This window comes from Pan troglodytes, chromosome 23 (genome assembly GCF_028858775.2).
Source record: "Pan troglodytes isolate AG18354 chromosome 23, NHGRI_mPanTro3-v2.0_pri, whole genome shotgun sequence".
NCBI lineage: Eukaryota > Metazoa > Chordata > Mammalia > Primates > Hominidae > Pan > Pan troglodytes.
In genome coordinates, this window is record NC_086016.1 from 52,308,619 (window position 1) to 52,323,947 (window position 15,329).

At 63.5% G+C, this 15,329-nt stretch overlaps 1 protein-coding gene and 1 long non-coding RNA gene across 16 annotated transcripts; one reads left to right on the forward strand and one right to left on the reverse strand.

Moving 5' to 3' along the window:
* On the forward strand, positions 1–14,043 carry TRABD (TraB domain containing). Of its 15 annotated transcripts, none has more exons than XM_063807745.1 (11): positions 70–138; positions 879–973; positions 7,245–7,311; positions 7,825–7,903; positions 8,699–8,865; positions 9,286–9,426; positions 11,635–11,745; positions 11,843–11,982; positions 12,271–12,443; positions 12,523–12,634; positions 12,793–14,043. In XM_063807745.1, exons 3-11 carry the CDS (start codon positions 7,279–7,281, stop codon positions 12,965–12,967), a joined length of 1,131 nt encoding a protein of 376 aa, XP_063663815.1. In that variant the 5' UTR covers positions 70–138; positions 879–973; positions 7,245–7,278; the 3' UTR covers positions 12,968–14,043. The 15 variants fall into 15 exon arrangements, 14 of the variants coding, with proteins under 14 accessions (XP_016794958.1, XP_016794957.1, XP_063663813.1 ...); XM_063807741.1 differs by having other exon boundaries at positions 75–138; positions 11,831–11,982; XM_016939469.4 differs by lacking the exon at positions 879–973 and having other exon boundaries at positions 1–138.
* On the reverse strand, positions 13,579–15,308 carry LOC134809677 (uncharacterized). Its single transcript, XR_010155990.1, has 2 exons — positions 14,522–15,308; positions 13,579–14,018 (listed from the first exon to the last, which is right to left on the reverse strand). It is a non-coding gene; the product is annotated as an uncharacterized LOC134809677 (long non-coding RNA).
* Between the last annotated feature and the right edge of the window lie 21 nt (positions 15,309–15,329).

Below are 15,329 nucleotides of genomic sequence, written 5' to 3' on the forward strand. Positions count from 1 at the left end.
ACCCTTCCCGGCATGCCACGCGGCCGCCTGCGCCCTCGGCCCGTCCGCCCCGCCCCGCCCCGCGGCCCCAGCCCGCCCCGTCCGTTGAGGGCCCGCGCCGCATGGAGGCCGGCTAAGGAGCGCCGCTGCCTCGCCTCGGTACGCCGCGCGGCGCGGACGGCGCGTGCGTGAGGACGGGGCCCAGCACCGAGCGGGGGGCGGGCCTGGGTCAGGGCCGCGGGGTGACTGTGGGGGGGCGGGGGGAGCGAGCCCGAGTCGGGGGGTGGGGGCCGGGGGCGGGGGGGTCAGGCCCGGGTCAGGTTTTGGGGCCGGGGTAGCAGGTCGTGGGGGTCAGGCCCGGATCAGGTTCAGGTTTTGGGGCCGGGGGAGCAGGTCGTGGGGGTCAGGCCAGGGTCAGATTCAGGGTTTGGGGCTGGTAGAGCAGGGTCGTGGGGGGCCGGGCCCGGGTCAGGTTTGGGGGCCGGGGTGGCAGGTCGTGGGGGGCCAGGCCCGGGTCAGGTTTTGGAGCCGGGGGAGCAGGTCGTGGGGGTCAGGCCCGGGTCAGGTTTGGGGCGGGAGCAGGCCCCGCGCGTCCCCTGCCACCGCTGCCGGGAGCGGCGCTGCCGAGGAGCGGAGCCCCCCAGGGCTGGGGCGGGGAGGGTCAGCGGCGGCCTCGCGGGAAGGCGCGGGTCGGGCCTCGAGTCCCAGGGTCCTCGCGGGTCGGGAGGGCCCCAGCTACCCCCGCCTGCCGCCTGCGGTGGAGCCGGCCGAGGTGAGAGTGGAGGAAGGCGGCCCAGGCTTGCGGGTCTCTGGGGGTGCTGGGGGAGGCCGAGCGGGAGGCCCCGGACCCCCGTTGTCCCTCCGGCCCCGCTGAAACCTGGGGCTTCGCTCTTCTGTAGGTGCCTTTGCCCTTCAAGTGGAGCAGAGCGGGGTTCCCATATGGGCGAAGTGGACGCCAGATCGTCCCCCGCTGTGCGCAGCCCAAACTTAAAAGGTCTTTTTAACTGAGCTATCATGAAGCTGCCGTGTGTCTTTGTCAAAACTCTTACAAGAAAAATGGAGTGGGAGCTGTCTGGGCACTAGCGTCCCAGAAACAACCAGGAACTTGTGGAGGTGCTAAGCTCCCTGCGGGGACTCCCGCAGCCTCGGTAGCCTCCAGATGGAAGCCTCCTAGCTTTCAGGTCCCTGAAGAGGCCGTGCAGGCCGCCAGGCTCACTGCGCTGTGTGTCTCTGCTCCCCGCTTGCTGCCGCCGCCCCTGCAGTGTGACTGGTGGGGATGCTGGCCAGCCTCGCCGGAGGCCCTGATGCTGTGGGGTCCGAGGAGGGGGCCTGGCAGGGTGGGTGGGTGGCAGGAGCCTGTGGGGCCCCCTGCATGGTGGTCAGTGTGGGGGCTCTGCACTGACTGTGACCAGGTCCTGGGAGGTTGGGGGCTGCCAGGTGTGCTGGCAAGGAGGCCTCGGGCTCTGGCTCAGGTGTGTTTCCTGTCTCCCAGCTCTGCCACACCTGCGTGAAGCGGTCCCGCCAAAGCCGGGAGGGGTTTCCTGTGGCCAAAGGTGCCAGGCCTCAGAAACAGGAAGCAGGGGAGATCAGAGCTCTGGGCCACACCCTGGTCCCTCCAAGTTTGTCATTTCTGCAACCCCCAGGTCTGACCAGTTTGGAACCTGGGCTTTCTGAGCCGGTCTAGTGGGTTGGTTGAGAGATGGGGGTTTTTCTGGTAACTGCATTTGGTGCTAGCCAGTTTTTGGTCTGCACTAGGAAGCTAGGCTGCAGTCTGGGAGGCAGTTTCTAGTGGGGTGAAGGGGATAAGATGGGTGTCTTAGCTCTAGCTGCTGTAACAAAGCATCACAGACCAGGAAACTTTAAAAAACAGCAGGCTGGGCTGGGTGCGGTGGTTCACGCCTGTAATCCCAGCACTTTGGGAGGCCGAGGCGGGCGGATCACCAGGTCAGGAGATGGAGACCTTCCTGGCTAACACGGTGAAACCCCGTCTCTACTAAAAAATACAAAAAATTAGCTGGGTATAGTGGCAGGCGCCTGTAGTCCCAGCTACTCGGGAGGCTGAGGCAGGAGAATGGCGTGAACCCGGGAGGCAGAGCTTGCAGTGAGCCGAGATCATGCCACTGCACTCCAGCCTGGGCAACAGAGTGTGACTCTGTCTCAAAAACAAAAATGAGGTCTTGGCCTGGCGCAGTGGCTCACACCTGTAACCCCAGCACTTTGGGAGGCCGAGGCAGGTGGATCACAAGGTCAGGAGTTCAACACCAGCCTGGCCAAGATGGTGAAACCTCATCTCTACTAAAAATACAAAAATTAGCTGGGGGTGGTGGCGCACGCCTGTAATCCCAGCTACTCGGGAGGCTGAGGCAGGAGAATCGCTTGGACCTCAGGGTGGGGGAGGTTGCAGTGAGCCAAGATCACGCCACCGCACTCCAGCCTGGGCGACAGAGTGACACTCCGTCTCAAATAAAAAAAAAATGAGGTCTCGCTAAGTTGCCCAGACTGGTCTTAAACTCCAGACCTCAGACAATTCTCCTACCTCAGCCTCTCCTGAGTAGCTGGGGCTGTGAGCGAGTAGGCTCCTCCCACCATGCCTCACTGGTGCTGGGAAAAAACTTAACAGAAATTTATTTTCTCAGAGTTCTAGGGGCCGGACGTCCCAGATCAAAGGTGCTGGTCCCTGGTTGCCATGCAGCCTCCTGGCTTGTAGACGGGCCCCCTCTCGCGGCGTCCTTACCCGGGGGAGCGAGAGCTGCGTGGCGTCTCTTCCAGGAGTACTAACCCTGTCATGGGGGCTATGCACTCATAACCTCATCTGAACCTGATCACCTCCTGGAGGCCCTGCCTTCTAATACCTTCATAGTGGGAGTTAGGGCTCTAACCTGTGGGTTTTGGGGGACACAGTTCAGTCTGTAGCAGTGGGACCTGAGCAAGCAGGTGGGATGCGCTGTCTGAGGCTCCCACTGGATGTCAGGTCCTGGGACAGAAGCCCTGCGGGACATTTCGGATGCAGACAGCCGTCTCTGACGCCAAAGGACTGTAGATGCCGCTCTGATTTTGTGTCCTAGGGCCGCACACCTCAGGCAGAGCCCTAATGGATGGGCTTTTGCGCACAACAGATGTCCTCCTGGGGCCGTTGGGAATTCTCAGAGGCTTCGTCTGCACAGAGGATCATGGTTTCCAAAGCCAGATACCCCTTTTTACAGCTGAGGGACAGTGCTTGGAGAACAAGTGTCTTCAGAGGCAGTGTCTAGGGTCTCCTGAAATCGGGCTGCTAAGTCTTTTTTTGCCCTGTGGGTCTCCACCTCGTTCTCTGCCTTCGGGACAGACCGTGCTGCGGCAGAGAAGCTCGAGGCCGAGGCTGACCGCTAAAGCAGCATCTGAATGTGGCTTGTGCTTGCGGCCCAGAGAGGGCCTCCTGTGTGGGGCAGGTGGGATGCTCGCCCTGGAGGCAGGTTCCCGCCATAAACGGAGGCTCCTGCCCAGAGCATCCTGCCCAGGGTAGCACTGGGGTCTGAGATCTGAGGACCCTGTCTGCCGGCTACCCATGCTCAGGAGGCATGTCCCACAAATCGTGTTCAGCACCCACCCCAGTCCTGCTCAGTGGACGTCCGTGCGGGGCAGGGAGAGTGAAGCACAGCTGATCTGATACAAGCGTCTGGCTTCCTGCCAGGCTGCACCGCTTCCCAGCGGGTTGGCCTTGCAGGTAACAAGGCCAGAAGCCACTGCGAGGTTCCCTGGGGCAGTGCCAGCACTGGGGATTTGGGAAGGAGAGATGTCTGTCCCCCCGGAGGGGCAGCCAGGGTCTGCTGGTCTCTGCTGATGGGCCTGAGCGTATCTGAAAAGGACAGGTAGAAAGGGGGTGGCTGCAGCGTGCGCTGGCCGGACCCCAGGTGATGCTCTGGTGGGACCCACAGGGGGTGGCTGCAGCGTGCGCTGGCCGGACCCCAGGTGATGCTCTGCTGGGACCCACAGGGGCTGGCTGCAGCGTGCGCTGGCCGGACCCCAGGTGATGCTCTGCTGGGACCCAGAGGGGCTGGCTGCAGCGTGCGCTGGCCGGACCCCAGGTGATGCTCTGCTGGGACCCAGAGGTTGTGGGGGTGGGAACCAGGTGGGTGGTTCTTCAGACATTGTCTCTGAGGACACTTCAGAGTCCAGGCTCAGCATCTATGGCTTTTGGGCCAGGGCCTTTTGCTCACCACCAGGCAGCTGGGAGAGGCTCTGGGCCCAGCCATAAATGTCTGAGAGCACAGCTGCCTGGGAGCAGGCTAGAGGGAGGAGGGCTGGTAACCTGAAATCACACCCTAGAGCTCTCCAGGGGCCTTGGCCAGGAGGGAAAGAGAGTGTTGAGACTGTAAGAGTGACTGTCAGAGACGTCCCCCAGAATCACGGGCTTTAGGTGCTGGGGGGGCCTCAGTGACCTTCCCGCCTGGCTTCCTGCGGGCAGCATGCCTCTGCTGAGAGGCTGCAGGGGCCAGGGCTGGGGGCTGGCACTGCCTCTGGTGGCGCTGACATCGTCCTGCTCAAGGCTTGGCAGCCGGCCCAGGAAAGCTTCTCTGCTCGCCCTGACAGGAGACCTGTGCACGCCCACCCCATGGCACGACTGGCGTCAGGACCAGCGCCTGCTGCTGCACCGAGACCCTGCCCTGTCCATGGCCACAGGCGTACCCTAGGCCGGCCTCAGAGGCGGGTCTGGCCAGGCTGGGTGGAGGGTGGGGGCTGACCGCAGACCTGGGGCTGCCACACCCATGGGGGAAGGGCTGTGGCGACGTGGGCGCCTCCTGTTGGCTGGGCCGACGCAGCCTCCCGCCCAGCTGCACAGGAGTTTCTTTAAGGAGTTTCCCCGGTGTACCTCGGCAGCCTTGCGCTGCTCTAATGGTCCGGACTTCCGTGTGTGAGTTTCCCCCGTGCGCCCCGGCAGTCTTGCGCTGCTCCTAAGAGTTCTGGCTTGTGTGTGTAGCTAGACCCAGGGAGGCGGCCGTCTCCCGGACCGGGTGCTTGTCTGGGCTGGCTGGCCTGGCGGCTGCTCACAACAGCTTCCGGTGGGTTCCGGTCGGGTTGCATCGTGGAGCTTTCACCTACAAAAGGGGAAGGAGGTGGCCCAAGGGGCCGGGGCCTGGTCCTGCTGTGCCAGCAGCACTTCCTGGATGTGCCAACCGTTAAGACGCCCAGGCCAGGGTTGGGTCCAGACTCAAGCCCAGGTGGCAAGGAGTGGGACCCCCTGCCAAGGCTGTGAGGCCCCATAGGGGAGCCTGCCTGTGGAGCGGGCCCCCCTTGCCCTCTGCAGAGGCTCAAGGCCCCCGGGGACATGAGCCTGGTGTTTATCAGCTATCTCCTTCGTCTCAGCTGACCTCCCCTGACCGTGGCCCCATTGCACCACCCACCCCAAGCCAGGCCAGTTCCTCTCCCAGAAGTCCCGGCTGTCCAAGAAGAGGGCAGGGTGGGCTGCCCTCTTCTCGGTCAGCTTCAGATGGGGCCTCTGGTTGCACTGAGACAGGCCTCTTCCCCTGCTCAGAGCCGTCCCTGCTCCCCCAGCCCCTGAGCTGCCCTCCTAGACACTGCACAGAGAGCTCCTTCCTGTTCACAGGTGAGGACACCCGAGCTTGGAGGCATCTTAACTTGGATGTGCGTGGCCAGGACCCAGCTGGGTCTGTGAGTCCTGGCTGGGGCCGGGGTCTGTGCCTGCTGCGGCTGTGTGCCAACAGGGTTTGCAGAGGAAAGGAACCTGACATAGCGTCTTATTGCTCATTGTTCCTTTTTCTTATGAGTTCTGAGAAGTGGGCAGCAGTAGTGACATGAAAATGACCCCAGATGCACGCAGGCATCAGTGCAGAACCCGGCAGTGGCCCCTCTGAAGCACATCCTACAAGCCCCGTCGTTTCCCCTCCAGATGCTCGTGTCTGACTGATGCACACACTTCAGGACAAAACCACAATACCTTGCACAACTAGACAGCTCAGAATGGTTTCCAACGGCTCATTTTTATTTTTTACTTTTTTTTTTTCTTGAGACAGAGTCTCCCTCTGTCACCCAGGTTGGAGTGCAGTGACAGGATCTCAGCTCACTGCAACCTCAGCCTCTCGGGTTCAAAGTGATTCTCCTGCCTCAGCCTCCCCAGTAGCTGGGATTACAGGTGTGCACCACCACGCCTGGCTAATTTGTGTATTTTTAGTAGAGATGGGGTTTCACCAGGATGGTCTGTGTTGGCCAGGCTGGTCTTGAACTCCTGAGCTCAGGCAGTCCATCCACCTTGGCCCCCCAAAGTGCTGGGATTACAGGTGTGAGCCACCGCGCCTGGCCTGTTTGGGATATTTTAATGATTCTGCCTGGTGACACATCCATCCGCCAGGACATGCATGAGCCATTAACTTGGTAAACAGTCACTCCTGGCATTCCGTGGCTGAGAACATTCAGGAAGAGCCACATGGTGCGGCAGGGCCTGTGGCCAGTCTCAGGACAGCCTGCTGGTCCCTGGCCCCGCCTCGAGGGGCTCCGCGCAGGTCTCGCCGATGCTCTGTGGGTCTTGGCCGGTGCGTGCCTCTGGTCCTGCAGGCGCCTGGCTGTTTTCTTCCTTCCCTCAGGCTCCTGGGCCCCCGGCCTGAGCTCCTGGTTTCTCTCTGAGAGTCTGTGGGGAGCTGTGATGCCTCAGGGCAGCCCCCTCGTGTGGCTGCCCCAGCCTGTCCGGGTTTCTACCGTGGTTCCTTCCACACCATGTTTGTCTCTTAAACTGGGAGAGAAGGTCTTAGCTCCAAACACGTTGATTTGTGTGCTTTGTGGATTCCTCCGTCTGTACTGACTCTGTGCCGGTGTTGTTGCCCAGGCTGTAGTTACTGAAAGAGGAAGTGGCTTTTGTACAAAGGCCCTGGGGTCTTTGCCATGTGTCAGCAGCTGCGTTGCTGTGTCCTGAGATCATGTGTGGACCCCAGGGCCGCCTTCCTATGTGTGCCCGCCGTGCCGCAGTGAGGGTTGGGCAGCTCTGGCCCTGTTCTGAGTGAGGCCTGTGCACCAGCAACCCGCCCTGGGCCCGTCTGCGTTTGGCTTATGCTGGGGTGTCCGGGGACCTGCTGGCCTTTCCCCACCCGGGCCTGACTCGAACGGACCCTGGACCTCAGTAGCCTTTGATGGGCAGGAGGCATTTGGGGATATGGGGGAAGGAGCCCCCAGGCCCACCCAACAGATGGTTCTAGACTGACAGGGCACTACGCGGTGAGTCCTGAGCCAGGCCTGGGGCTCCAGGTGGAAACCCCGCCTCTCATGCCTCTCCTCAGGCTCCCCACGGGTGCAGGAAGCCGCCGCCCGGCCATGGACGGGGAGGAGCAGCAGCCACCGCATGAGGTGAGGTGGAGGCTGGGCTGGCTGCACAGAGACGGGGCGGGGGCTCCCCACTGTGTGGGCTCTCGGGGTCGGGGGGCTTCCCCACTGTGTGGGCTCTCGGGGTCGGTCCCTGGCTGCTGTTCTGCAGAGGTGATCTTCACAGGGTTCTCCAGGGCCAGGCAGGAGGCACCTCCGAGGGAGAGGGGCGCTGGGCTGAGGTGGCCTGGTGGCCCTGTCTGCCCAGCTTGATGGCAGCCGTGCCGGTGATGGCCAAGCAGGAGGGGTACTGACAGTGTGGGGCCTGGGCTCTACGGAGGCCCTGCTTTTCAGGGTGTGTGGTACACAGAGCGGCCACGGGTCCCTTTCCCGGGTACGTGGTCCGTGCAGCGGTCATGGGCCCTCGTTTTTCAGGGTGTGTGGTCCACACAGCGGCCACGGGTCCCTTTCCAGGGTACGTGGTCCGTGGAGTTGCCACGGAGCCCTGGCTTTCTGGGGTGCATGGACCCTGACTTGAACTCTCCTTTCCACCTGCAGGCCGACGTGGAACCTGTTGTGCCATCGGAGGCTTCAGAGCCGGTGCCCAGGGTGCTTTCTGGAGACCCCCAGAACCTGTGTACGTGTCCCTCAGGGTCCTGGCACGTTCCCCGGTGTTGGGCTGTTGAGTCAGGGAGGAGGGGGAGGCAGCCAACCACTGCCAGGGGCTTGGAGCTTGTGGTGAGCAGGGGCTCTGGCCGAGACCTGAGGTAGGTGCTGCTAGGCCTCGTGCCACCCAACAGCAGCTGCTCCTGGGCCCTGCCTGGCAGTGGAGCCTCTTGGAGGGGCTGCAAGCAGCACAGGCAGGCCCCTGGGCATGGGGGGCTCTTGAGCACAAGCAGTGTGAGCGGCACGGGAGTCCCTCCTTGTGGGGTGGGGAGTCCCTCCTTGCTGTGGCCTCAGCCTGTCCCTCCTGAGTAGGGTTGGAGTCCCTCCTTGCTGTGGCCTCAGCCTGTCCCTCCTGAGTGGGGTGGGGTTGCTGTGGCCTCAGCCTGTCCCTCCTGAGTGGGGTGGGGGGGCCCATTTCGCCTCAGAGCCCCTCCCCTAGCTGAGCCCCCTGCGGCACCTGCCCCCACTGTCCCCCACACCGAACCTCATCCACAGCAACCCCCAAGGTCGCCCTCATGGGGTGTATGGGGCACAGGACTCCTGAGGCCCTGGCTTCTCAAAGCCGTCCAGCTCACAGAGGTGGTAGCCGGTGTTCCCATCACTGGGCAGGCAAAGCCTGTGGAGTGTGACGCTCGTCAGGGGTCTTGTGCTCTGTACCTGTTCAGTTCTCAGAACCCAGGAGGGTTCTAGAGCCCAGGCTGCCAGCGGGCCCGGCGGCATCCTTGGGGTGGGCCCGGCACCACAACGGCCTGTGCTGCTGTTGCAGCCGATGTGGACGCCTTCAACCTGCTCCTGGAGATGAAGCTGAAGCGGCGGCGTCAGCGGCCCAACCTGCCGCGCACTGTGACCCAGTTGGTGGCTGAGGACGGGAGCAGGGTGTACGTGGTGGGGACAGCCCACTTCAGCGACGACAGCAAGAGGGACGTTGTGAAGGTGAGCGCCGCCACCCGCCACAGCCCGGACACGGGTTGGTGTAAGCTCCTGTGTCCTGCACTCAGGGACCTCCCGGCAGGGCCCGTGTGCCCGTGTGTGTGCACCGCAGGCCGCCTGCTTCAACACTGTGGTCCCTGGGAGTGGCAAGGTGGGCTTCCTGCCTGGGAGCCGCAAGGTGGGCTTCCTGCCTGGGAGCCGTGACGGCCTTGTGCGTTTTCCCACTTAACAAGTGAACAAGCCTCACAGCTTCCTCTCTTGTCGCTTAGAGAATTGAGCTGTCACTACAGCAGCGGGGTTAGCTAGCCCTGGGGTGACGCCAAGGCTGGCTGCTCCTGGGATGGGGCCCCTGGTGCTGGCGTCAGCTGTGCTGAGGGGCAGGGAGCGGCTGTGTTCTCGAGGTGTGACCTGTGGCTGTTGCAGACCATCCGGGAGGTGCAGCCTGACGTGGTGGTCGTGGAGCTCTGCCAATACCGTGTGTCCATGCTGAAGATGGACGAGAGCACGCTTCTGCGGGAGGCCCAGGAGCTCAGCCTGGAGAAGCTGCAGCAGGCCGTGAGGCAGGTGCGCAGCTGCGGGCAAGGGTCAGGGTCAGGGTCAGGGTCGGGGTCAAAGCTACCTGTTTGCCTGTTGCCCAGGTTCCTCTCACAGCCCATGCTCCCAGTCAGTGTGGCTGTGCCTGGCCTGCCCTGGGGATTGCCGGGTTAGGGACCTCCCCTGGGCCAGGAGAAATGAAAGAGGCTCCATTACCCGGTTTCAGGCAAGGGAGGAGGAAATGGGTGGCTCTCCAAGCTGAGGCAGGGGCTGGTCACCCGAGGACTGGGTTGCTGAGCAGTTGCTGGGGATGGGTCAGGTCTCAGTGCAAGGTTGGCCCCCCAGGTACCACACCCAGGCCCAAAGTGGGTGGGGCTCAGGGCTCCTCCTGTCCCCACTTCTCCAGCCTTGCAGTGACCGGAGAGGCAGGACTTTCTCATTGCTCTTTGTGTTTTCGGTTTTTTTGTTTTTTGTTTTGAGACAGAGTCTCGCTCTGTTGCCCAGGCTGGAGTGCAGTGGTGCGATCTTGGCTCACTGCAACCTTCGCCTCCTGGGTTCTAGCGATGCTCCTGCCTCAGCCTTCTGAGTAGCTGGGATGACAGGTGCCTGCCATCACACCTGGCTAATTTTTTGTATTTTTAGTAGAGACGGGGTTTTGCCATGTTGCCCAGGTTCATCTCAAACTCCTGAGCTCAGGCCATCCACCCACCTCAGCCTCCCAAAGTGCTGGGATTACAGGCATGAGCCACCGCGCCCGGCCAGTCTTTGTGTTTTGAAAGGGAACGCAGCACGCCTGACCCCAGCCCTGGTCAGTTTACCTTCCCCCTGTTCAAAGGAAACAATTATAATGAGATCTTATAGAGATGTCCCTAAACGTTTGGCGCCTGCTTTCATTTTTTAATTTCTCCAGATGAGGCAAGTCACCAAAGAAGACCTCTGTGGGCCGTCTTATAAAGGGCAGTCCCCGGTCCAGCCAGGGCCCAGCACTGGGCAGCCTCCCCAGCAGAGCCTGGGGCCCAGTGATCTCGAAGGGGCATAGAATTCGGCAGTGCCGTGCTGCTCACTGCTGCGGTGTCACAGAGGGAAGGGGGCGTGGGGCAGGGTCTGGGAGACACCAGGTGTCCGCTTCACCTGTCCCCTCCTGGGGGACACTCGCTGTGCCCTGGTGTCTAGGTTTCTACTGGGGTTGGTCACAGGCACGTCTGAGCTCAGACCCCAGCCCCTCCAGAGGTGGAGTGGGTCCCAGTGGACCAAGGCCCCGTGAATGTCTCATCCTAAGTTAGCCTGGGCTCTCCAGGGTGGCCTGGGCCCCCCGGAAACACGGGCACTCCATCAGGCGGGACATTCCCAGGGCTCATGGCTCAGGCCCAGACCGTCCCTGGGCGCGTGCAGGTGTGAGCGATTGCCCGGCGCTGTGTGGCCCCCGGGGCTTTGCTGCCCTTCTGTGGGCATCATCTCCTTCACACGTGGACACCCCCGTGGTGCCAGCCAGCCGGTGAGACAGGGGCAGTAGGCCTCGGGCTGTGGCTGCTGAAGATGGGGGTGGCCTGGTGTCCGCACCAGCAGTGCTGTGCTGACCTCAGCAGGCAGGTGTGAGTGGCGAGGCCCCTTCTCCAGCCTGCCTGCCCAGCACCCAGCGTCTGTGCCAGCTCAAGGCGGCCCCTTCGCAGCACGAGACTGCCTCATGAAGGCCTTTTCTTCTTCTTTTTTTTTTTTTTTGAGACAGAACAGTCTCACTCTGTCACCCAGGCTGGTGATCTCGGCTCACTGCAACCTCTGCCTCCGGGGTTCAAGTGATTCTCCTGCCTCAGCCTCCCGAGTAGCTGGGATTACAGGCACCCGCCAGCACACCCGGCTAATTTTTATATTTTTAGTAGAGATGGGGTTTCGCCATGTTGGCCAGGCTGGTCTGAGAGAGAACTCCTGACCTCGTGATCCGCCTGCCTCAGCCTCCCAAAGTGCTGGGATGACAGGCGTGCGCCACTGCACCCAGCCCGTGAAGGTCTTTTCTGAAGGGAGCTACCTTTGAGAAGTGCCTGTTGGGACAGAACTCCCTGCTCTGGTCTGACCCTCTGCATGCTAGGGTGGTCCTGCACCTGTCGGGGAGGGGGCCAAGGACACAGCACAGGGCTGGGGCAGGGCTCTGCGCTGGTGCTGCCTGCCATCCCAGTTCTGCCATTCCCCCAGCGCACCCCCCCACCCGCCCCTCCAGCTGATGCCTGCTCCCTCTCTCTGCAGAACGGGCTCATGTCGGGGCTGATGCAGATGCTGCTGCTGAAGGTGTCTGCGCACATCACCGAGCAGCTGGGCATGGCCCCAGGCGGCGAGTTCAGGGAGGCCTTCAAGGAGGTGGGCACAGGGCGAGGTAGGGGGTGGCCACAGGGATGTGGCTCACAGGGGTGGTCCGGAGTTCCCACTGCTCCCCAACACCCAGCCTCTGCTCCAGGCCAGCAAGGTGCCTTTCTGCAAGTTCCACCTGGGTGACCGGCCCATCCCCGTCACCTTCAAGAGGGCCATCGCAGCGCTCTCTTTCTGGCAGAAGGTCAGGCTGGCTTGGGGCCTGTGCTTCCTGTCAGACCCCATCAGGTAGGGCTGCCCGCGGGACCCTGGGCGACCTCTTGTCAGACCCCATCAGGTAGGGCTGCCCCGGGGACCCCGGCCGGCCTGCAGGGTGGTCTGTGGGAGGCTCCAGGCCCTCCTGTGCAGGTCCAAGCGCAGCCAATCCTCACTCAAGGCCTTCCCTGCCCTTTCCTTCCGCCACAAATCCCAAACAAACGTGCTGTGGTCCCTGCCCGGTGTCCACAGTGCCAGCCCCCCCCCCCGCCCCCAGCCCGTTGCCCATCCCTGCGGGGCTGCAGCCATCCCTCTCCACAGCAAGGATGACGTGGAACGCTGCAAGCAGAAGGACCTACTGGAGCAGATGATGGCCGAGATGATTGGCGAGTTCCCGGACCTGCACCGCACCATCGTCTCGGAGCGCGACGTCTACCTAACCTACATGCTGCGCCAGGCCGCGCGGCGCCTCGAGCTGCCTCGGGCCTCTGACGGTGACGGCCGCCCGCAGGCGTGGGACCCCCTGTGAGGCTGAGGCCCGAGCAGGTACTGACCCCTTGTCCTTCCCCACAGCCGAGCCCAGGAAGTGCGTCCCCTCCGTGGTCGTGGGCGTCGTGGGCATGGGCCACGTGCCTGGCATCGAGAAGAACTGGAGCACCGACCTCAACATCCAGGAGATCATGACGTGAGTGCCCGCCCCTCCCTGCAAGCCCCACCCCACAAGCCCCCAGGTGGAGGCTGAGCCCCCTGGAGGCCAACCACATGCGGCAGTGACCCAGGCGTGGGGGCTGGGGTATGAGGAGCCCACCCCCAGCCAGGCCCAGCGCCCCCTCCCTCCCGCAGCGTGCCCCCGCCGTCCGTCTCCGGCAGAGTGTCTCGGTTGGCCGTGAAGGCCGCCTTCTTCGGCCTGCTGGGCTACAGCCTGTACTGGATGGGCCGCCGCACTGCGAGCCTGGTCCTGTCGCTGCCCGCCGCGCAGTACTGCCTGCAGAGGGTGACCGAGGCCCGGCACAAGTAGGAGACTGCTCCCCGCCCGCTCGGGCCCCTGAGGAGCCAGTGCCCCCGCGGCACTTCTGGGTGCCAGGTGCATCCTAGCCTGCCCGAGGCCCCTGCCACCCCCCATGGGGGTCTGGGCCCGGCTTCGCCTGCCTTCCTGGGCCAGTCACCCCTCCCCCAGCCCACCCAAATAAAGGATTATTTAACTGTCTGAGCTCAGGCCTCCCGGCAGCCCCTCCCCTCCCACACTGCAGGGGCCGTTCCCCGGCTTCTGGACAAGACACCCAGCTCCGAGGGGGCAGGGGCTTGTAGGAGGGGCCGAGGCGTGCGCTGCCCTCTCAGCCCTGGTGGCGGGCGGGGGACAATGGCCACTGTCCCTACCTCACTGTGCCTTCCTGTGCTCCGGCCACAGGAGCGTCGGCCCAGGGGCGGCTCCTGGGGGCTCCAGGGCAGGCGAGACTGGGAAAGGCCCAGCCCTGGAGCTCCAGCCGACCCCACCGTGCCCCTGGCATCCTGGCCCTGGCCGCCACCTCCCTGGTACCGTCTGCCTGCAGGGATTCTGTGTTTTTGGCTTTTTTAATGTCTTAAAATCTTTTACTCAGGTAATTTTAATTTCAAAGAGAAAAACTGAAGTAAATGTCAAAAAACACCAGCCTTAAATCCAGAGGGACAGAATTCGTGTTCTTGGGTCTGTCCCGAGTGGGCTCGCGTGCAGCCAAACATCAGCTCTGGGTCCAGGCGTGGCCTCAGCTGGGAGCCTGTGTCCTGAGCCCCTGGAGCAAAGGGGTGCCTGGGGTGTCTTGGCCCTCTCTGGACAGACAATGTGTGCACCTATGTGGAAGGCCAAGGACATGGGCTGTGGCCAGGCCTGTCCCGCTCAGGCCCCCTGCCCGGCGGCCGTCTGTGTGCGGGGCCTCCCTCCTGGCTGTCCAGGACACGGCCCGTGCAGCCCCAGCCTGGACCCAGGCCATCTCTGGTTGTGTCTGTGCCGACTCAGTGTTGAATCAAATCAGGTGTGCGTCAGGAGCCGGCTGTGTCCTTCCTGCCACACTCGGGGATTCATTCCTTAGAAACTGAAATAAATTCTAATTTTGGAAACTCCTGTTTTGTGACGTGTGAAAATGGGGTTCAAGTAATGAAGGATCCCTGCCTCTTCCCCCGTGCTCCAGTGCAGCGGGTACTCGTGGCCCTGCCGGGGCCCTGGGGGAAGGAACTTGCCTGGTTTCCAGCAGAAGAGACAGAGTCACTGTCCCTCCATGCTGACCTGTGGGACCCTTCTCACCCACCAGGTGGGACGCAGGTGGCCTGCTGACACTCAAGACCCTCCATACCCAGTCCCACCAGATTCCAGAGTGTGGACCAGACTGAGCCAGACTGGGGCCCCGGGGGGTCGAGGAGACAGATCAGGAGGGCCCAGGGCCTGGGGAATGGGGAGGGGTAACACCTGCCAAGGAGGATGCTGGGAACGGGCGCCCAGAGCGGCCGGGGGGAGGGGGCTGCTGAAGAGGGAACGGTTGCTGTGGGCTGCAGAGGTGGGTTGGGCACGGGAACCTCACCACATCCCTCATCCAGTCACCTGCCCAACGCACGCAGAGGGTCCTGAGGGCTTCACCCGCAGCCCCAAAGGGGCAGAGCTGGGGTCACGCAGAGTCTCGGAAGCCCACGCTGTGGCCCCAGGAGAAGGTTCTGGATGTAGCTCCTGTATGTGAACGGTGGGCTCGCGCCGCTGCCGGAATAAAGGGAAACCACAGGCAGGAGGGAGGCGCGTCCAGGATCCGCGGCCACCGGCCTCTCAGTCCTCTGGGGCCGGGGCCGGAGGAGATGGAAAGCGGGGGCACCACAGACTCATCTGAACCCCCGCGTTCATTCGGACACACAGACCCCAAATTCCTCCCCCAGGGGTCGTGTCCCTCAAGCCAGCCGAAGACCCCGGTGCCCGCCCAGCCCTCCGGGAGGGTCTGCGCCTGCGGCCTCGCGGGGCCTCTCCGAGCCCAGGCGCTGTTCCATGGGCGGGGCACAGGTCCAAGGCCCCTTCCCTCCTAGACGGCAGGCGAGGGGCCCGAGAGGCCGGAGGCCAGGGGACAAGGTCCCCGAGAGGCGGCGCGAGGCTTCGGCGGCCCAGAACCGCGGCGGGGTCCGGGTGGGGTCCCGGCCGCCCGTGGGGCGCGGGGCTAAGCCCCGGCCCGACCCGAACGGACGCGGGCCTCGGTCCCCGCTGCCGGCGCCGGTGCAGCCGAGGAAATCCGGGGCTGCCCGAGCGGGGTCGTCGCTGGCGGTCTCGGAGGCGTTCCCACCTGTCACCCCGTTCGCAGCAGCGCGCGCCCCGTGACGCCGACAGCCACCCCGGACGCCTCCGACCCTCCGGCCGGGAGATGCGGATAGAC